Consider the following 23,551-nt stretch of genomic DNA (forward strand, 5'->3'; position numbering starts at 1 on the left):
CTCTGTAATGGTTTAATGAGGAATAATTTAAAAAAAATCTACACACTGACTCCCGCTAATGCACCACTGTGCACCCCGAGTGACAAGAGGCTATTTTAGGTGACGTGTTCTGATTAAAACCACTTCTGTCAAAGCACACTCTCTGTTCTGATGGACGAGCTGAATCAGGCCTGAGCTGGAGACAACCACAAATTCTATCATAGATATAGATATAGATAATAGAATTATAGATTGTAACACTGGCTGACTGGCCTTGTACTAGATGTGTTTGCATGGTTAAATGTGTTAGGTATTGATGGAAACATGTTATGACATAAAGAACTAAACAGAAAAAAAGCTTTCATCAGCATGTTTGTGAATGGTTGCACCAATTATTAAATCCTTACAGAAAAGCTGAGGGGTGAAGCTTTTCTTTCCTTTATCTTAAAGAAGATAAACGAGAGCAACATCACATTAAAACTCCTTTATTTGTGTCCTCAACTGTGTGAGCTATTTCTATATGAAAACCCACTATTTTCACTGCCATCCAAAAAAAGCAGAGGCAGTATTTGAAGGGGTGTTATGAAGAAACGTCTAGACTAAATTGTGACGCTACAGCTTATTAGAATGATGACCTCTTCATCTCTGAATTATTATGAATCTCTCTCTCTCTCTCTCTCTCTCAGATGTCGATTCATGGTTTATAGTGGGTCTGAGTTCTATTTTAGTTTGGTTCTGTCCCACCCAGCAGCAGCTGTTTGAGTCACAGCTGTGTGAAAAGTCCCTTTCCCGGAACAAACCAGTTCCCACAGCAGAATCATAACACTACACATTTGGAACTCGGCTATACTCTTCCATTTCCCAAGTAGACCTGGTGTAACATTTGCAGTTTGCTTACTCACACATTTTTATTTCATCTTGGGACTGAGCTCCCTTTACATACAGTACTTTGGGTTTAGTGATATTTGATAACAGATTGTCTTACATTGGATGGCAACCGAAAATGCACTCAGGGAGATGCTACACCAACACTGCCACCTCACTTTCCATTTGGCATCTCCCTTATCAGCTTTGTTTCTGCAATACAAGCCTGAGTTATTTTTGAGAAGTCTCAGGGCACAGCCATAAGGATACATACAGCATGATTCATATTTCATGGTGATTCGTCAAAGTTACAGCTTCATTTCCTGTTTGGCATAGTCACTGCAGCCGTTCTTATATTTCAGGCATTTCAGGCCAGTTGCCTTTGCCCAGTGACCTCCACCTTTGACTGATTTGAAAACAAATTGGTAATGATGGTCCTTACTTGGACTTACCAACCAACCTATCAAGTATGTTCCATATTCTGTCTGAGTTATTTCTGTAGGTGGCACTGGTGGTTACAATACAAGTGCGGGTAGATTGTAGGAGATGTGATTGATAAGTTCTGAGCCAGGCATTACAAACTTCTCACACATTTCAGCAACAGTATTTCATACTAATGAACATATTTCAGCACTTGTTAATTCACTTATATGTCAGTGACATCACTAATCAATCAATAGATGTAAAAAAAAATATACAACATGATTTTATTTTATCTTTTTTACTTGGTAATAATTTCCCACATTTGCCACAATTATTTTGGTTTGATCTTCTTGATTCAATTGTCATCTGGCCTCCGAAAGAGGGCGCTTCAAGTAACACCACTCAGACTAATCCCACAGTTTGAAAACCAGTGGGTTATATATAGGAGTCTAATATCATTCAGGAGGATATGAGGCAAACATGTCTTCTCTACACAACTGACACTGAATGTGTCATCAAAAGCAAAACAAGTCATTTTGTATCGTAAATGATGACTTCTCAACATGGAAACAGGAGCGTACGGGGGTTCGTGAAGGCATCATGAACCTCATGACGCCGCGGTGTAGCGTTCGTGTGTACAGGCCGATCCTGCCTCCATCCTCATCCTCATCCGCAGCGAAGCAGCAGCAGCAGCATCAGCGCCCCTCCCTCCGGTGCATCCAGCCCGCTGCCCTCTCTGAAGGACGGTAAGATCACTCCACCGTCACCATCGTCCGGTTATTACACACACTTCACTCTTTAAAGACGTACTGGCGGCTGTCGCTTGCGTTTCTATCCGACGCGAGGGACTGTATCAGGCGGGGAAAGGCTAAACCGGAGCCCGCTGATAGTGCTGCGGGTCCGCCGCTGGTTTTATAACCGGAGCGTCTCATTAATTCCACATAAACGTGGAAGTCACTGACGGAATCCAGTTACACGAAGAGGGGGATTTATGTGATATGACAGCAGCGAAAGTATCAAGATGCTTTTCAGGCTTTGTGTTTGCAGAGGCCGAGGACTAAAATAAGAGTAAGTAAAAAATCCATAAAGCAGTCATAGCCACCTGGAGTGATTTACAGTAATTCAATGAATGATTATTTTGTCTATCGATTGTCGTATCAGTTTAGCTTTTTCGACTAGATATATCAAATGTGAAGAAATGGTGACGTATGCCCTTCAAGTTCTCAAAAAGTAGCATCTGTAAACTGTCAACAAATCAGTATTTTATGTTTACATTCGATGAAACACAGAATAGCAGCCAATGTTTAGTATTAGAAGCGGGAGCCATCAATTCTCTACAATTCTTTATAGCAAAACGAATAATCATTTCTTATGATCACACAGCATGTTTTAATTATTATTATTTTTTTTACTTATGCACTTGCTGAGCCTATGGCGTGTTGGAAGTGTGACTAATCAATTAATCATCCGACCCTTACATATGCTCTCACTGTAACCTCAACATGTTTATTTACATTCTTTTACATTTCAAAAGTGTAAACCGGTGTTTTATCTGATTGATTACTCAATCAATAGACCGATTATTTAAATCATTCTGTAGAATCCAGTCTATTTTGATTATTTCTAAACATTTACCATTGCACATTAGTGCAGTTAGGTCATCTAATGCATGTTTTAATGAACTATTATTAGCTCAAATTGTTCTATGTACCGACTAATTAACCAGTTCAACCGTGCAGCTGCACTTGTGCTCTGCAGCTGAAACTTCAAAAACAAACTAAGCTGAAACTATTTTTCTTCATAAATGGCAGAATTAAACATTACATTTTTATCTGTTGGTGATTATTGATCAAACATTGTTTTGATTAGTCAGTTAGTCATTTTGATATAGAAAATACTAGATTTAATTTAAATCTGTAAGACCTAACGTCTATTTTCTGTTCATTGACTAATCGATTAATGGTTTCAGATATTACTTTCTGTCAATCACGGTTGTCTCTTGTCACGTTTGACCTCAGGGTTGATATGTTTTCAGTAGTATTAAAGCACATGTTTGCTCCTTTCTCCCTGCATTACTACATAAGCTGCTCTTAATTTGGTTGCATAGAAGTGGGTGACCTGATTTGTAATGTGGGAAAGGAGCAGCATCTCCTGAGCTGAAGGCAACAGCTGAGGCTGCCTGCGAGTCAGAGACGCTGGTCAGGCCACAGCAGCTCATTGGCTCATGTGAAAATTGTAGTAGGGATGGAGATCAGACTACAGGAGCCTTTTAACATCAATCTCACTTGACCAAAATAGAAAAGTACTAATGATGAGCCAAACAGCTGCTGAAATATTGAGAATTAAGTTTATTTCTCTGAGTTGATAGCTGGGCTATTCTAATGTATGTTTTTTCTTATGTTCTACTATCTTACCCAGTGGAGTAACTAGAAGGACATTCCAGCTCATTACTCCACAAAGGCTCGCTTTAATGAGCTGAATGATGGGAAACACAATTTTGTGATATATCTCTGCATTTAAGATACAACACATCAAAACTGTTTGGATGCTACTGAGTCAGAATCATGTCAGCTACACATTAGTGTCAGCTACACATATGTTTGAAGGTTGATTTGTCACTGAACAGCAATTCCACAAATGTGCCGGCTGTCCAATTAAGCAAATATATAAGTCCACCAGGTCCTGATCCTCATGTTTAGTCGGACCAAATTGTATTGAGTCTATTTTTACCATTCTATTTTAGTCTGTTTTTTAATCAAATTTCATTCATAATGTTTTGATTAATCCCTATAACAAACTCCTCCTGGAGCCTTACTTGGAGCTACTCATGTTATCTATATATATATCTCCTTATACCCTCCTCTCTGACCTGCAGTGTGGTTATAAATTCCCAGGATGCTTCTGCTTTTGTGAGCTTAAAGAGAAAATCTGCATTCCAGTCACATGCAACATTTAACATGCAGTTATTTGCAGCAACCACAAAGTCAGACAGCGTGATAGGATAATAGTGCAACTCTACTGTTGCACAACAGGGTCTCATTCAAGGCTTTGTTGGACTATTTCCCTCAAGGTTGACCTCCACACTCCATCAGTGTAATACATCAGACAGTGAAAGGAGCAGGTACAAATCACCTGCATGTCACAGTTACATCACTCGAAGGAAATACACAACACAGGGCCCTTTCATTAACTCTCCCTGCTGCTGGGACTCATGATTACTCATCATCGTCATGTTTGGTCCCATCTTATTTCTGCAGAGCTGAAATTACAGCTTGATGTATGAGGAGTTTATTGATAAATAAAGTATTCACAGTTATTGCAATCATTCATGTTACCTCTGAAGAAGAGACAGCACCCCTGCTTTAATAACACACACATCACACACACAAACATCATCAAACACACATCATTACAATCCAATTGTACTTGTCAGTGCTTGGGCACTACTGTGCACACTGATTGAAAACAGACATTAGAAGCACATTTTCTTTTCAAAATCTATTTCTTTTGGTTCCTTCTCTTCTGTGTGTGACTTTCGCTAAATTTATGTTGATATATGTGCAGTTTGTCACTTCCTGTCGAGCATTTCCCTGTTCACTTCAGAAATCTGAGTTGGTCCCATACACATACAAGCACGACATGGGACATCACAGTCCAATCATTGTCCAATATGCTAATACATGCAAACACACAGGCACTGTAACATGCACATACACAGACAACAGGCACTGGCACTGGACTTACTCTGTGCAGGCTGTGTGTGTCTGTCTGATTATCATGTTCAGAGAAAGGTGTAACGGACAGATGTTTGTGATTGGGTCCATATGTGCATATCTTTCGATTATGGAATTCTTATTGAGGTAAAGATAATATATACACGGATAGGATAATATTATTCATGTCTTTGTGCAGAGACAGTAACTCCTCTTCTATCTGATCCCTTCTTCTTGCTCTCTCGGCTCTGGAAACATTGAAACATTTTCCTTTCATATTTTAAACAACTGTGGTGAGTCAATGCTGCCACGTGGCGCCTCACAGAGAGATGTGTTTACAGCAGCCAGTCCCAAAGCTTCAATCACAACTTTGATCAAAATGACATATATGAAAAATAATAGTCATTTAAACCCCTTGGCTTTGTTTAATAGTTCTGATGACGTTATGAAAATATTCAATAAACAATAAAATAGGGTCAAACTGAACTTATTTTTTAATTTTAAAAACTTTTACAATTTATTGTAAATAACCTCCGATTGCCCATCTGCAGTACCTTCATGGCCCAACAGGGGGCTGCTGCCCACACTTTGGGAAACCCTTATGTACAGTATATATAGGACACGAAATGCGTTTGCCACTGAGGTTCCTGTACTCACAGCTGATTTATCCTCCGTGTGGTGTTTTTGACCACATGAAGCTGTGGGTTCTGCTTGAGTGGGCAGAAAATGTTTGTCTCTGCCGGTTTGGAAGATAGTGGCTGCACATCACTTCCCATCATGCACCACAGGCACAAGTGTGTAGGCTTTGCTCTACCTTCTTCCCTTAATGCAGCAAAAACCCACCCACTCTCACATATCTCACTTACGGTTTCAAGTGTGGCTTTGTCACGCAGCTCACAGAAACAAGATGTTTTCTGATGGATTATACTTGTAAGTATACTTGTGTGAATGACTAATTGGAATCCATAAACTGAGCCCTGTGTGAAACACATCATACCTCTGTAGAGCTGCCAACCGATGCAAAAACATTTGAGCCCAAACAATACCACCAGTTATTACGAAGGTCATTAGCTCTATAATCAATCATAGACCTGTGCTTTTTATATTTACAGTATATATATTGTTGTCAGTTTTGTCCAAAGTACCTCATCAGTCTTATTGAAAGCTAAATGTATTGCTGTACAGTAACAACATGCAGCGGAGACGAAGTTGATTCTGTAGCGTGCTGATGATTTTGTAGCTGTTGTTCCAGTTTGGTTGTTTCTTTCTCTCTAGGCAGGTGTGTTACTGTGTGTCTATTAATAAGACTTTTTTTTATGCTTTTGGACTTTGAATACTTAGTGGCTAATACTGCCCTGATTTACTGAGCCTGATTTCATGTTTAACGAGTGGCAGGAGCCACAGTTGAGGATCCAGCTGTGGCACATTTGTTTCTGGTAGTAGTCTGAATGATGACTCAGAGGACATTTTCCTCGCACACGATAATAACTTGAATTAAAGATGAGAGGGCAGAGAAGTTAATGGGCTTTTCAGACATCACATTATATCGCTCAAATGCTTGTTTGGAGTGGCTGTATTGTATCATAACACATGGGAGTAGCTGAGAATTGTCTGCCCCAGACGCGACTTGGACCCACAAATCTCTATTATTTCATCTCACAAACAACCATGACACCAATACAGAGTCATGCTCGCTTATTGTAATGATTATTTGGATAACCTAACTTATTGCACTTCTACTCTAGCTCTAGTTATGCTCTTAGCTGTTGGTTTTGGAAGGAAATGCACTCACGATTTCTTGTGACCTGAAGTTCTTTTATCTACCTTTGTTGAACGCACTTATTGGAAGTCGCTTTGGATAAAAGCGTCTGCTAAATGACCTTAATGTAATGTAATGTAATGATAATCAGCAGCAATTCTTATCAAATAACAATTTTAGCTATTTAGCAAGTAAGCAAGAAGCAGTATTTCAGGTAGTTGTTGTCAGACATTCAAGTTCACTTACTAACCTTTAAGGCGTCACTGCCCCCTGATTTTTGCACTTTTTGGACACGTTATGCTACACTGAGTGCTGACAGTGCTTTGTTCCCATTCCTGTCTTTAGTGTTGAAAGCTTTAATATTTTTGTTCACCCTTGAAAGGACGGGAGTGACTAGACAGTATTGTTAATGTCTCCTTTTATTCTTCCAGCACTCGTTAAATCTAGCTTCTGCTTTGTTATTATGCCCCCAGTTTCACCCTTGTTTAAAAAATCCACAATGATTTCCAGTTTACTTGTTTGTGCAGTGGCTAAACCGTTAACCTATTTCAGAGGAGACTGTGACAGTGAAACAGCAGCAGCATCTACAAACTGGGCCACAGATTGTTTACTGACTAAACATATGTCTGCTGATCTCATTTGAGCCGTTAATGTGCATGAATTGCCTCGTGATCCTGACCTCTTTGCTGATTTGTGGTCTCAGATGCTGTAAGAACAATAACAGTGTGATGCACTGCTCTTGACTGGGGTATCTTTGACCTGTTTATGAATGTAATGCACCCTGACATTACATGCTGGCTCAGAATATTAAAGCAGGTCATTTTCCTTCAGTTAATACCGCTTGTCGCCATCGCCTCTCTCCTTCAGCAGAGAAAGCCAGGGAGCGAGATAAAGGAGGCGCAAATAACATCTTTTATTTTGCTAAATATAGACTCCCAGATGAAGCGCTTGCATGCTCAAAATGCTGCTGCTGGTGCTGTCTTGGCACTGAGCTTCACCTCCCTGTGCAATGCTGCGTGCACACTCCCATGCAGTAGGAGCCTCCTCTTTCTCTCCCCTCCCTCTCACAGAAATTGCTGCAATGCGTCTCCCTCTGCCAAGACTGGGTCAGTGTAACTCGTCTAGCAGCAACAGCCAGATCAGCATCCCCATAGCCCCATCAGCCAATGAGGACTGCCACTGAAGGATTTTAGCATTTTTGTTGCGATTTTAAGGGGGGAAAGTGTGTATTTACTAGGATTAAAGTCAGCTTAACGCTTTCGCTCAAGCTTGTGTTTAAATAAGATGGCTAGTGAGTGGAAGAGGAGAGGGGGTGGGGTTGAACCCTTTGCACAGCCATATGTGCAGAATCACTGTGTTGGCCAATGATGGAAGACGGCGTTGTGTTGTTATTTTAGTACACTGGTCATATTTACATGGTTCTTAGGGTGTGAAACATGTTATGCTTGTGATTATTTCCCCTCATGTTATAGTAGGAGGCTGTATATGTATGTGTATGTCTTGAGCATTGTAAAGTGTCTAAATTTTAGGCTGACACCTACAGAACGGATCCAGGAAGACAAATCTGTAGGTTCTGAACAATTCTGACAGCTTAGTTTTTGATTGGTCCTTTATTTTCGTCACATCGTTGTGTTCAGACACATCCACCAACATGCAAGGCCAGTTCCTGTAGATTTCTTGGTGCAGCGCTTTACCACATCATAGAAGGCCTCTAAAGATATAATATGAATCCCACAAGGGTTATGGGCAGAATGACCACAAGAGAAGGTTGAAGTAGAATCATGGAGAAATGTATGTTTAGGTTAAGGCTGATGAGGTTAAAGTGGGAATTCCTCCCTGCCCAGACCTGCAGTGGTATCCATAAGAACCGGATCTATTACTAACTATAACTCACTGCTTTGATTTGTTTCCCCAGCAGATAATTATTTATCCCGCGTGGAATCAGCCAAGACCTTGATGTGGTAGTCATAGAGCTCATGTTGTCATCTGTTCTATCGTAGGCCAGCGAACTCTACAGTATCAGAGTGATGTCCTGGAGACTGTGGTGCTGGTGAACCCATCAGAGGATAGCACCGCCTCAGGGGTCAGTCACACCAGGAGGATGCAGACAACACACATCACCACCATCACATCTGTTTGTACTGTGGGAAAGCAGTGAAAATGTTCCATATTCTCACTAAAACCACTGTGATTAGATTCAGACAGAATGTTAAGTCTTATGTTCATTCTCATTGGGCACAGCAGCTGTTCACTACTTGGCCCAGTGGGAGGATTTGTGTCACATACGAGTGATCGTCACTGCTTTGATGAGTCTGTGAACGCTTCACTCCAGCTCATCTGAAGCACAGCAGTGTGAGACACAGAACCAGCTTTGATTTTCTGCCTATAAATAAACTCACTCTTGTCGCCCCAGATTTCTATCTACGCTTCGTCAGTGTAAAACGACTTGAAGTTTGGAATTTGACATCTGGTTTAATAATAAACGAGAGGAACACTCTGAAGTTATTTTATCTTGTCTAGTCAGTTCTACAATTTCTAAAGCCCAATATCACATACAATATCTCGAAGGGCTTTACAGGCCTGCAACATCAGGAAAATTCCAGACTTTTGACTTTTTGATTTGATACTGATACCTTATTGATTATTTATTCTTACCTTCATCTCACTGGTTGTCACTCTGTACTCTGCACAGATCCGCTCTCTGATCACAGACTCTGCAGGACACAAGCTCCTCATCCTGAGTGGCCAGAGCTCCGAGCAGGGAGGTGATATCCTACTTCAGGACGGAGCTTTCACCTGGCAACACTTCTCTGACATCATCTCTGATCCTCAGGTAATCCCCTGTGCTTCCTGTCCATTGACTCACATCCAGTCACACGGATGTTCTCCCAGTTATTGAATTCAGGACTATGAGTGGTTAAAAATATGCTCAATAATCTCACTGAAAACACAAATGACTGTATGTCAGATGTTAAAGCACATTGTTTTTTGGCTTTATCGTCACTCAGATGAAGGTCAGACCTCATTTCATCACTAAATGCAGAAATCTGGAAAATTCCAATGATGCTGCATTTTTTTCCCTGCAGAGGCTTAACGTGTTTTTTACAAGAGCACAAGCAACATAACACAGACCCATCATAGTGGAAGTATTTGTGTGGGAGTATTACAGTAGGATTAAAGATAATATCATGAAGTAGCGTTCAGATCTATCCAAAGTATTGAAAACCAAAGTGAATAAATGTAGTTTGCAGAGCTGAGTCAGCAGGAGCTCAGTGGGGGCAGCAGTAGCTCAGTCCATAGGGATTCAGCTTGGGAACCGGAGGGTCGCTTGCTCGAGTCCCGTATGGACCAAGTAAGCAGACTGGTAGCTGGTGAGTTGCCAGTTTGCCAGAGCACTGCCGAGGTGCACGTGAGCAAGGCACCGAACCCCCAACTGCTCCATGGGCGCCGTATAATGGCTGCCCTGCACCCCCTCTGTAATGCATGTGTTTGTGTGTGTGTGATATGAGGGGGTGCAAGATAAGTTTCAGTTGCAGGCGATTTGCTATGTATTGCATGCAAAATGATGAGTAGTAAAAGAATCTTAATTGGAAGTCGCTTTGGATAAAAGCGTCTGCTAAATGACTTTAAATTAAAATTGAATTACTTGTAAAGAATATGTAAATGTGTTATATTATATTGAATATTACTATACAGGTTTACTACATAACACAACTTTCAACTTAACTTTTCAAAATAATCTGCCACTCTTTGCTCCAGCAATATGGAAATGAGAGGTGAAATCTGATTACTGACCAGATTTTAGAGTAATGAGGTTAAGCACATAATGCTGTTATCAACCTGTGATTGGATGTCTTACATAAATGTATTTTAGGTGGACTTTTTTGTGTTCCCAGGTGATTGACGTCCTGTCCAGGGCCTCTGCCCAGCAGCAGCCCAGGCTCACTGTTTGCTCTCAGGGTGACAGTGACTGGAGCTCCCTGGGCAATAGCCAGGATCAGCAGCCACTCCAGAACCTTCTGGAATATTGCCTGAACCCTGAATCCCATCTCTCCGTCATGGAGGGAGTCAGAGAGTTCACAGAGTATGTCTCAGAGACAGTCGATGTCCCATCACCTTTTGACCTCCTGGAGCCCCCTACCTCTGGTGGCTTTCTGAAACTGTCCAAACCATGCTGCTACGTCTTTCCTGGTGGCAGAGGAGACTCTGCTCTGTTTGCAGTAAATGGATTCAATATCCTGGTGGATGGAGGGTCTGACAGGAAGTCCTGCTTCTGGAAGCTTGTTCGTCACCTGGACAGGATCGACTCTGTCCTAATAACACATATTGGGGCAGACAACCTCCCTGGTATCAACGGTTTGTTCCAAAGAAAGATTGCTGAGCAGGAGGAGGAGAAGAACCATGGATCTGGCTCCAGCCCCAGTGGTGAATGGATGAAGAACCTAATCTCTCCTGAGTTGGGGATTGTTTTTTTCAACGTTCCAGAGAAGCTCCGGATGCCTGAGTCCACTCTGAAAGTCAAGCGAAGTATCGAGGAAGCATCACTCACACTGCAATACCTCAGCAAGCTTGGTATCACACCTGAGCCTCTACACAGGGTCGTCAGCAACACCATTGAACCTATCACACTGTTCCATAAACTTGGTGTAGGAAAGTTAGACATGTATGTTCTAAACCCAGTAAAAGAAAGCAAGGAGATGCAGTTTCTAATGCAGAAATGGGCTGGAAACAGCAAGGCCAAGACAGGTATTATGATGTCCAATGGAAAAGAAGGAGAGATATCTGTTCCTTATTTGACATCAGTTACAGCCCTGATTGTCTGGATTCCTCACCGTCCCACAGAGAAAATTGTCAGGGTGCTCTTCCCAGGAAATGCACCCCAGAATAAAATATTTGAGGGCCTGGAGAAGCTGAAACATCTGGATTTCTTGCGATATCCTGTGGCAACCCAAAAAGAAATATCATCTGGTGCGGCGCCTCCCATCATCAAACAAACTAAAATGAGATCGAGAACTGATAGCAAAGAGAGCCTCAAATCCTCACCCAAACCACAAGCCAAAACAAGCAAGAAAGAGGTAAGTGGGCAAGAGGAAGAGTCCAAGGGTGACATCATCAAAGAGAACAAAGTAGAAAAGAAAGAGGAGAAAAAAGTGAAAAGCGAAAGTCTAAAAGCCACCAAACAACAGAAAAACAGTGAGACAGGCAAATCAGAGAAAAAGAAAATATCAAAGGAAAAAACTGCCAAACAGGAAAAAACGGCAAAGATGGATGAGAAGAAAGATAAAGAAAAGAAAGAAGGCAAGACAGAGAAACGAGAAGTCAAGAAAGACGACAATATCAGGAAAGAGGAAAAAAAAGAGATCAAAGCCAAGGAGAATAAAAAGAAGGACCCAAGCAAACCAGAGCTGAGAAAAATGACTAAACCCGACTTAAAACCGCTCACGCCAGAAGTTAGAAAGACTCTGCACAAAGCCAAGACTCAGGCTAAACCCAAGATGGACAAAAGCAAAGCAGTGAAAGAGGAAATCAACGAGAAAAAGCCTGTGACAAAGAAAAATGTCCCAAAGCCGGCAGCAGCGGCGGCTTTGCCAGACAGGTCCATTGTGTCCTCCCCCGAGGACCTCACTGAAGACTTTGAGGCTCTAAAACGAGAGGAGCTGTCCAAAGTTCAGAATGAATCAATCCAGAATGATGTGATTTCTGGGCATCCAGAGTACACAGAAGCTAAAGTCTCTTCCATGAGTTTCCCTGAGGTGACAGTCACATCCACAGACATGGAAGTTAAACCTGCTGTGCCCAAATCCCCAGTAAACCTGGAAGAAGACAGCAAAGACAAAGACAAACATACAGCTGGTCAGGTCGCAGACATGGAAAAGAAAGAAGCGAGCAATGTTTTTGACAAGAAGTACGAAGAGGAGAAAATGGAGAAATATGACAAATACCCTGGAAAGGATGACATAAGAGACAGATCAAAGAAAAGTGACAGCTCAGAGGAGGAGGATGATGTCATTGAAAAAGCTGAACTAGAAGGAACAGAAGACGACGAAGTGCTGAAATACAAAACCGAAGAGGTCAAAAAAGACAAATTTGCGAAGGAGTGGGACATGAAGCCAACTGAGCATAAAGCGTTACCAGCTGCGCTCTTCTCCGAATCTGCAGCTCCCTCTGCCTCTGAGCAATTTTCTTACATTCAAGATGAGACAATCCCAGGTTATTCTGAGACTGAACAGACCATCTCAGATGAGGAAATCCACGAGGACACAGAGGATCGGATCCCACCACTGCGCTACAATGTGGGTACCTTTAACATTTCCGTCCCCGATGTGCCTGGCACCTTTGATTCCATGCATGGCATAAAAGAGTTGAGGAGCTTGGCCGTATCCGATGTCTCAGACGTGAAACCAAAAACATTCATGGGAGTTCACGAGCCTGAACTTGCAGCTTATCCTACCATCATTGCTGCTCCACTTGCAGAGGAAGAGCACATCTCCTCAGCGACATCCATCACAGAATATGACAAACTGTCTTCTTTTGCCACATCTGTAACAGAGGACCAGTCCATTGCCTCAGTGACGGCACCTCAAACCGAGGAGGCTGGGAAGAACTCTTTTCTGCTGGACACAGCCAACAGTGTCCCATCACGTGCAGAGATCAACCTTGGGAAAGACTATCTCCACTCGGCAGGAACAATCTCTCCCACCTCCTCTCTGGAGGATGACAAATGTTTCAAGTCACCTTCATCCGATGAATACCAGGCCAACTTGGCTGAACTGGAGGTGGATACAAAGATAAAATCAGTCCATGAAGAAGAAGACGAGGAGGAAGATGAGGACGAGGACCAGACTCCCAATGTTGACATTCCTCTGGGTAAACTCCAAGAGGGCTACAAACAAGCAATGTTCCAGGAGAAGCAGAAATCTCCCTCTCCTGCCCCTTCCCCTCCTGCTGCCTTCGCCACGGCTCACTTCTCTCCCACAAAGCCACCGGAACTCTTTAGCAATGAGTTTTTAAAGACCGGTGCTGACATCAAGCCCATTTCACCCCCATCGTCTTTCTCCCTTGACATAGAATCCCACTCCAGACAGGAGAGTGAGGAAAGATGTGTAAGTCCCGATGACAGCACTATGAAACTGGCCTCGCCAACGCAGTCCGTGCCTACGAGCAGCGGCTACTCTCCCACAGAGGAGAAGCCATTTAAGACAGACGATAAAGACGACATGGCCACCAGTGTGAAAGCTGACACACAGAAAACTGAAAAATCTGTCTTAGACAATGCCCCATTTATAGGTCTGTCTGGTGACCTGACAACCATGGAAGGATCTGAAGAATCAGGGGAAGATGGAGATGAGGTGGACGAAGGCGGCTTTTATGCCAAAAAGGATCTGCAGCCTACTGTTAAGGCTAAGCTGATGGAGGCAAAGGAGGGCTGCTTCTTGGATGACGACTACACGTTCGAGGCAAAGAAAGCAGATGTCAAGGACTCCGACAAGACGGCAGTCACCCTACGTGCAGATGATAAATTGAGGCCACAGGTTATGTACTCAGATGACGATGAAGATGAAAAAGAAGAAGAAGATGATTTTCCAAGTGGGGTGGAGTCTAAGGCCTCGCCTATGGATGAAAGCAAATTAGACTCAAAACTTGCTGGCAACGAGACAACAGATGAGGTAGATGAAGTAGAGCAGGAGAAAAGTGTGCACTTCAATCTCTATAACTTTCCAGAGAAGGAGACCAAGGAAAGGGGCTCAGAGAGATATATGAGGCAGGACACACCCTATGTTCATGGCAAAACCTTTTCTTACAGCGACATTTATGACAGCAAAGCAAGCTCGATGGACTGTGAATTCTATCAACAGGAGCCTTCAGATAAGATGGAGAAGGACAGCGGCAAGAGTGAAATGGATTTACAGAAACAAGTGACAGCGACAGACAAGATGTCAGAGGAGAAGGGATCAACCGGCATGTATGGGAACGAGTTCTCCACCTCTCCATGGCTTGATTCCAAGAGCACTTCAGCTGTGCCTCCCTTTGAAAAAGAGGTCAAGGAAGAGGAAGGTTTGGAGAACCACAGAGATACACGATTCCCTTCTGTTGCTGATCGACCGGAGGCCTCCTCTACCACTCTGTCATCTGAAAAAGACTCATTTTCCTTTAAATACACCGCAAAGCCTCCTTCATCTTCTTCACTGTCTGCATCTGATACAGACAAACCCATCGGTACAAGCCACAGCGAGACAGGAGCATGTTTGGAAGTGGACATGCGAAAACTCACAGCGAGAGATGAAGAGGACTATGATGACGATCAAGTTCTCATAGATGATGACGATGATGAGGACGAGGATGAGGAAGAGGAGGAAGAAGAGGACGATGACGATGATGAAGTGGCTGGTGATTCCGATGTGGAGAAAGGTGCCAAAGAGAAATCGGAAAAGGAAGTTAAAAGTCCAATCAGTGCAATGTTTGGGTCAAATCGGCCCGAGTTTATGGTTTCTATGGCTGGTTATGGTTACAACAGTCAGGGGAAGCCAAGTATGACAGATAGCAGGTCGCTCCTCAAGACTGAAGAGGAAGCCAAAGCCGACCCCTCAAAGCCTATGGATTTAGGGGCTTCAGGCTTCTCTGGCTACTCCTCAGGGTTTGCATACTCATATGGAGGTGAAGAGAAAGACTCATTTTTACTGAGTCACACCACAGACAAAGACAAGGAGGGCTTCACTCTGAAGCCCACAGAGGACAGTTATTATCAGAGTGAGAGAGCTGAGTCCGACTTTGAGAAACAGAAGACGCCGGACCTCCTCAGTAAGAAAACGCTGGACACGGGCTTTCAGTACACCACCACTGCTGCTCCTCCTGCTGCCTACTCCTCCTCCTCCGCCTACAGCTACTCCTCCTCCACCTCCGGCTCTCTCTCCACCAGCCGTCAGTTCGGAGATGAGCTGGAAACGCCTGCCTCTGCCGAGCCTCTCTTTGAGTACTCCTCCTTCAAAGAGGAACAGTCACTAGGCATGTACTCTCCCTTCTCCGGCTGTGGCGGTGCAAAAGACGACTACATGGAGGTGTCTGACAAACAAATCACCACCACCACCACCACCATGGCTCCAGAGTCCACCTCTAGCTTGGCACGCTTTTCACCCCTTAGCCCATTCGAGGAGGTCAAATCATTCCCCTCACTATCCTCCACTGCCTTGACTGCTGAGGACAAGAAAGAGCACACAACTTCGTTAGGTGGAATCACGGACAAAGGCCCTCAGTCAGACTGCTTCTATAAACCTGAGTGGTCTGAAGGCTCAAAGCTGGACACAGCTGGTGGGTTAGGAAGGTTTTCTCAACCCTCTGAGTCCTCAAAGGACAAAGAGGCTGCCAGTGCAGCACTGTTTGGTATTGCTTCCTCACCACGACCAGACACAGAAGGCAAGCATTACTTTGAGGAGACTGACAGCAGTGAAGAGGATGATGATGATGAAGGTTACATGCATGAGATAGCTCAGAAGTCCAAGGCCAGCAGCCTTGTAGGCCTCTCATTCTCAGACAAGCCAGGTGCTCCACCTGCATTTGGAAAGACAGATGGTTCACTTCCTGATGTTCCTGGCTCTTACCTGCCCTCAGCTCCTCAAGCAAAAAAGCCAGACACCACCAACGGCCCCACAGAGGTCAGCACAAGCTCCCCTGCCCCCTGCAGTGCACCTCCAGGACCAGCCAAGGCTGAGCCCAAAGAGGGTGCAGGTTACAGAACCTCGTATCAGTGGGAGATGGTGAAGCCCCAGATGGGTATGGTCCCTGGAGACTCCCCTCCTCATTACCGGGATGAAGATGAGTTTGAAGAGGAGTGTGAGATGGAGCCGGAGCGCCCTGCTCGCCCCCTCTCCCTCTCATCAACCGATCAGTCATTCCGCTCTCCATTCTACACAGAGGAGTGCAGCCGCGGTGGGAGGGATGAAGACGATGACAGCGACAGCGACCAGGACCAGACTGCTGACACACGTATGGCAGCCGCCTCCTCTTATACCAGCCGCACCTCCCCGGGATACTCATCCTCTGAGTACAGGCAACGCAAAGAAGACCTGTCACCTTCCTTCATCAACCCCTCTACGCAGCACCTGTCAAGCGACGAGGACGACGAGGGTCAGGGATGCAGAAGTGACCAGTCGCAGGAAGGCGATGAGCATGACCTGTCGGTGAAGAGACGGGCTCACAAACAGCCTCACCAGCAACAAGCCCAAAACAAGGACAGCAGCTCTCTGCACCAAGCTGGTGGCATGTCAGCAGGACTGGGTCTGGCTACTGAGGACACACCACCCACCTCCATCAGTGAGTCTCTGGCCTCCCAGTCAGACTCTGATGTGCCACCAGGAACTGAGGAATCTCCATCAGCCACTGGCAACATGGACTCTGATGAGGATGCAGACTACATGCCTTTTGATAAATTGTCTGCTGCGGGAGGTGGCGGCCATCACTCTGCTTCCAGGAGGAGCCACGACCCTCCTCCTGCTCCCCTCATGGACCCCTACCCACACCCCCCACACCCAGATGTTTGCATGGTGGATCCTGATACTTTGGATAACGTCACAGTTAAGAAAGAGCCAAAACCCAAGAGTTTGAAGAAGACCTCAGGAAAAACCAAATCTGCATCCCCGGCCAGGCGTAAGCGATCACCCATGCCTGTCAAACAGACGTCATCTCCTCGCAATGCCTCTCTAAAAAAGAAAGAGGCGGACAAGAGCTCACGGATGTCTCGTCTGTCAGATGGACAAGGATCCAAAGAAGATGACCTGTCCAGATCGAGCTACAACCCTGGCAAAGGCCTGACCAATGGAGTCAAGAGCAGTTCTGGTGAGTGGAAATTACTAAAATGTAGGATGATCTTGAAAACTCAAATGGCAGCATTAGATGTTTTTTTTTTTAATCTGAAATTGTTATGTTTGAAATATTACAACACAGCTATGTAACCAAAGTGATTTCCAGGTTTAAGGTAAGTTGTAGTGTTCACTTATCAGGTCTGTAGGCCTTTGAATGGATTGTTATGGAGCCACAGAATGTGATCCATGGACGTCAGAGAAAAGTCTCTAAAAGCTCCTCTTCATGATATTATAGGCCTATTTAGAAACAAATTTGTGCGCTGTTGACATCTGGTACTAACGAGTTTCAACACTGTATTTGCATAACGAGAATTTGGCTTGTTTTTCGCCGAAGCAGGTTCTCAGAAGTCTGGCTCTGCTGTGGCCCCTGGCCTTCCTATTTATGTGGACTTGGCCTACATCCCCAACCACTGCAGTGCCAAGAATGTGGACCAGGAGTTTTTCAAGCGCGTTCGGTCGGCGTACTATGTGGTGAGCGGGAATGATGCAGGAAGCGGTGAACCCAGTCGAGGAGTCTTGGATGCACTGTTGGACGGCAAAGCTCAGTGGGGATCAAACCTACAGGTGAAGTTTGAGAATCTGCATTATCATCAAAATCATTCCACATGCAGTCTAAATAGTAGCCCAAGGTCTTATTTATGTTGTGTTTTAAGGATCAAACAAAGAGCTAAACTGTGTCCTTTTGTAATAGTAGGGCTAATGTGTTACTGGTTAACGTTTAACTCATGGAGACAGACACTATTGAAGTTCTTTGACAAAACAAATATCAGGAGTCCAGACCCCAACATTATAAATCATTTGGTCTTCATATTGTTCTCAAACCTCTGGCTACCTTCAGTCAGCGTTGTGTCACCGCAATCTGCATTTTAACCCTGAGGAAAGTTTCCATCCCTCTGAATCCTTGCCTCTCCTCAGGTGACGCTGATCCCCACCCATGACTCGGAGGTGACTCGTGAGTGGTACCAGCAGACACACGAGAGACAGCAGGAGCTCAACGTCATGGTGCTGGCCTCCAGCAGCACTGTCGTTATGCAGGATGAGTCTTTCCCTGCCTGCAAGATTGAGTTTTAAATCCTTTCATTCCTCTGATACCGCACCCAGCTTACCCGGTGTAGATTTTGTTTTTAATTGTTCTTTTCTATAGCCTGATATGCAAATCTGTCTCTGCTTTGGGCACCAGAGTTATTTGGCCTAAAACCGAAACTGATCTGCATAACAGTCTACTACTCTTTTTTCTAGAGTTATATTAATTTATAAGCTTGTCGTGGCTGCCACCATTTGTTTCACAAAGGTAGTTCCTTGATGACTACATCCTCCACTGCGTAGTTTTACTCGGTCCTTTCTCCTGACCCTTGGAGACAATGAATTTCCTGTCTACTGGCTGAGACAATACTTGCCCACTGTGTAATAATGGGGAAGAGCTGGTTTCCATAGACAGTATCATATTGATGTGAATATAAAAGCTGATGCCTGGTCACTTGTCCTCTAATTGGCTTCAGTCAAAGCACAAGTTTGCGCACCTTAGAACCAGCAACAAACTGACAACTATCATAGCGTTTGGTCTTTGAAGCCCAGACACACAGACACACCCTGTGTTACAGTTCAACCTGTATCCAGATTATCCAGGTGAGGAAAACAGAAGTTGATGCAAGTTGTGGATGTCCAAAGAACACAATCCACAAAGTGCGTGGAACCGTAAACTGCCTAACGACCTATGAGAATCCGATCACAGCACAGGCAGAACCAAATCATGAAAACTCTTTTGAATGCATCTCAAGATGTTATCTGAAAAACAAAAATTAGCAGTTTTGGCTTCTAATTAAGATAAAATAATCCTTCATTCGCCCCACAACGGGGAAATTTCCAATTGTGAACAATCCCATATTTTCTTTCAAAAATGATGAGTCCCAGTGTTGAACATTGTGCCTAATACTGATGTAGTGAGGTAGAAAGTGTCCCAAAGTAGATTCCTGCAGTCCTTTCAATATGTCTTTTGACTATATTTGCTGTAGCATAGGGAAAACCATATTCCAAAGTTGTAGTAGTGACTCATGATATTTCTGCAGTTTATCTTCAGTAAGAATTCCTCAGTGGCCATTCTTGCAGTGAACCTGACTAATGAGTTGTCTATAATAGTTTCTGTCGTCCTTGGTGTATTTACCAGTGTATTTTTGAGTTACCATAACATTGCAGTGGATTATGGGGAGTATTCTTGGCTAAAGCGGCGATGTTGTAAGTGCAAAATTGTGCGACGTTTGGTTGGAATCTGTCGAGATCAGCCCATACAGATCAGTGCTTTGTGTTGAAGCTCAAGCACATGAACGTAGTACCAGTGTGCTGCGTCGGGTTAGGACTTTTATATATAAAGGCTGTGTAAAAGAACAAAGAATGTATTCCACTGCAGCAATAGGAACATGTGGCTGTGAGGAGAGTTTGTGTTTGCCTGATGGAGATGTTGATGTTAGAGGTTAGATTGTCACACACACATGTGCCTTTCTGTCCTGGTGTGCTGGAAGGGAAAACGTGATGTGATTCATGCGTCAACCGGTCGGGCCAGAGGTGCAGAAATGTAACGTCTCGGCACTGAGCAGCGTGGCTGAAGGTGAGCTGAAGGTGAGCTGGTCTCTTCTACTGTGAGTTTGGTTGTGTAATCACTTAACAAAAAGGTCCTAGTTGTACATATTAGAACGTAAACAATGGCACTTTTGAGCACCAACTCAGTATTTCACTCATTTAACATTTTTCCCCGGAGCTCCGAACTGTCAAGAAGCACAAACAACAAATGAACTCAAAGCCTGTGATCGATCTTTCTTTACATCACAATTATCATCGGGATAGCAGTAAAAGTTGTGCTATTTTACTCTTAGTTACCTTTTAGTTCTTGCAGAGGATCAATTTCATCTCGACTTTGCCTTTAGCTACAATCATCTCAAGTTATGGCGTCACGGTTTTAATTCTACTACTTAACTGGGTATTTCTCTTACATTTCATTGGTACTTTGGTGGATATTTTTACGTAACGCTTGAATAACTTGCTCTTACGCGTTGATGTGTTTTAATTTGATATTGATGATTTTATATTTCAATGGTTTTAGTAATTTAGTACATTTCTAACAAGATACAAAACAACTTTCTAACAACAAACAGGACCAATAAACCCCGCCTGGGTTGCCATTTTAAAAACCGCTATGGAAATCCAGATCTCTTTTCTTACTGCATTTTGCGACTCATCCAGTGTCAGATGCATAAACACAACGTGGGTCTGTGAGGAGGTTCAGGCTGCAGAGTGCGAGAGGGACCCAGAACTCAACATGTTTGGGTTGATATGAATGTGAAGAAGCAGATTACCTTTACTGTATGTTCTCCATGGAGGACTTTGAGCTCTTGGTTGCCTCAGTCACTGTGCGTCATAAACAGTAGCAACATAAATCCTTTCTTCGGATAACAGATTAATGATACGACTTCTCTCAGATCTTAGGGTGACAGTTTGCTTAAAGGGTTTGAGGTGAGGTTGCTATTTCCTGATCAGTTCCAACAGAGAGCAGAGTGCCTGTTTCACTAGCATCTGCTTTCACAAAGTATTTTGGCATATATACATCATACACACCGTCTTTCATTGGGTCTTCCTGGAAAATTGAAACACGATATTCTCCCTATATTGTAAGCTGGGTTACGCTAAACCAACATAAATAGATCAATAGCAGCTGGACTCACTTAGTTTCCTCTGTTTTGTCTTGAAGACATTTCGCCGCTTATCCTCGTGGCTTTCTCAGTTTGGAGTCGAAGTTGAAAACATTGTTGGATCATTTCCTGACCCCGCTCTTCCTCGTCAGACAAAGGGAACCAAGCAGTGGCGAGCACTGCAAGGGCAGAGGGAGTTGGGAGAGTTCAAATTTCCAAATGTCATGTTAGCCTGGGCCAAGGTGTGAACGACTCTCAGCCACCATGTTGAGCAGCAAATGTTCCTCAGGATTTCACAGCTCGTTCAGTTGCGTTGAACAACTGCGGCTAGATACAAAACTAATGAAGCTACTATCAACATGTTTCATTCTCTCAGAGAGACCACAGTCAAAGATATGGAGTTAAAAGAGAAAACAGGGTTAACCATGACATGCGTGTTTCCATGACAGCAGAGGGCTCCGCCTGTTGACCCGCTGTGCTAACCAGACAAGTTAATAAGTCATAATCTGCATTTCTATTTAACTCTGCATCATTATATAGGCTAATAACGCTTACAAACCAGACTGCCAGACACGAGGGGCACCGCTCACTCTGTCAACGCATTTTTACCAGGAGGAATTCCCCCATGGACTTTTTCCAGAGAAAGCAAACAAAAAAACGGCCGCTACATATTCTTATTGTGCAACAAACAAAAAAAAATGTATGAAAAAAACGTGGGTGTGTGGAGGTTAGACTCTAGAATCTAAACCCCAATGTGGACTCATCTTCACACAGACTGTTGGTTTCCAGTGAGCCCTGCTTGTATGTGCATGTGTAAGTTTGAGTTCTTCTCTTATTGTAACTGCATAAGAAAACTGACTTGCTCTTTAAAAAAAAAAAAACAAGCTGTGTAAGAAGCTGAGCACATGTAACCGGCTGTGCTGTGCTGTAAAGAAAGCCTTGTGATCTTCTCTTCTTTCCGCTTCTCGGTTCTACTTTCATCTTCTTGTTTTAAGTGCAATATTATTCTCTCTCTCTCTTTCTCTCTCGCTCTTTCTCTCTCTCAATTTAAAAGCTTAAAAAGGTAAAATAGAAAACAGATTTATTGTTAAAAGGGAAAAGTGTGGTGAAGACAAATAAAACATTTACTGAAGAAAAACATCTCCTTCGCATTTATTTATGTGACTACGTGAAAATGACATAATAGAAATCAGGGTTGAATGAAAAGTCCTGAGACTCACATATAATGAAGGGAGCACGGACGTCATTCATCCAGAAGTGAAATTCTTTCATTGTTCCTCTGATGATTAAGGGGTCTTATCAGGTCATTTCAGGATGAATTAGGCACCTGGTCACTTACAGCATTTTAAAGCTTTACAGAGCTTTACACACACACTGTAAATAAAGGTGCGTTTATTATTAGTGACTGTTTTCCACATTTACCATCCCGATGAACGCATGGCATCATTTTACTCAAGTTGATGTCAACATTCTGCAAGATTTGGCCAATGATGAAGATGAAGACGAAGAAGGTTCAAGTCCAATCACAGATACAGACAGTAATTATTTAAACATATTTCATTTTTTCTTAAAACATGGTGAAGTATTTAATAAAATGTGAAATCCTACAAGCGAGATGAAAACAGAAAAAACAAAAATCATGTGTCACACTCCCATTTATGTTTAAATAAAGTTCCTCTATAACAGTTTTAATGATAAAATGTCTGATGTGTTGTGAAAAGGTAATTATGGATTATTTCCTGTCTGCATTGAATTGGCTAAAGCTCTTAGTTCTTTACAACTACTCAGAATAAGACAAGATGCCTAAAGAAACCCTTCTATTCAACTACCCAACCCCTTCATGTTAGGCATGATGTCATATGGGGAGGGATTGAGACAAAGCAGTTTTTGTCCTGGCAGCACAAAACATTTTTGTTTCTACACATTTCTACAAATCCAAAGTATTTCAGAGGTGAGGCTTGGAGTTCGCTGCTTTGTCATGCAAAACACACGCAACACACAGCAGCAAGCAGCAACTGTGCTGCTCTGGTAACAGCGGTACTATGGGCAGACTGGGAGCACAATCGCTGCTTTTGAGACACTGCTGGCTCACACTGAATGAGCCTGTGGTGACATCACCCATCACCTTCAGCATCACATGGTAACACACTACCAACAAACACTTTGTCTTTTATTCCACACACACACACACACACACACACACACACACACACACACACACACACACACACACACACACACACACACACACACACACACACACACACACACACACAC

General features: G+C 43.3%; 1 protein-coding gene across 1 annotated transcript in view; it reads left to right on the top strand.

The window, feature by feature from the left end:
• The window catches only part of map1aa (microtubule-associated protein 1Aa), a 28,207-nt gene extending 9,542 nt beyond the window's left edge, over positions 1–18,665 (top strand). Inside the window, exons 3-7 of the mRNA XM_076146854.1 lie at positions 8,739–8,821; positions 9,431–9,571; positions 10,635–17,568; positions 17,932–18,158; positions 18,510–18,665. Coding sequence (XP_076002969.1) covers positions 8,739–8,821; positions 9,431–9,571; positions 10,635–17,568; positions 17,932–18,158; positions 18,510–18,665 — 7,541 coding nt within the window. The remainder of the gene's footprint in view (positions 1–8,738; positions 8,822–9,430; positions 9,572–10,634; positions 17,569–17,931; positions 18,159–18,509) is intronic.
• The last annotated feature ends 4,886 nt before the right edge of the window (positions 18,666–23,551 follow it).

The sequence above is a fragment of the Genypterus blacodes genome, unplaced genomic scaffold, assembly GCF_046128005.1.
Source record: "Genypterus blacodes isolate CSIRO-AG114 ecotype Tasmania unplaced genomic scaffold, CSIRO-AGI_Gbla_v1 ptg000036l_1, whole genome shotgun sequence".
Classification (NCBI taxonomy): Eukaryota; Metazoa; Chordata; class Actinopteri; order Ophidiiformes; family Ophidiidae; genus Genypterus; species Genypterus blacodes.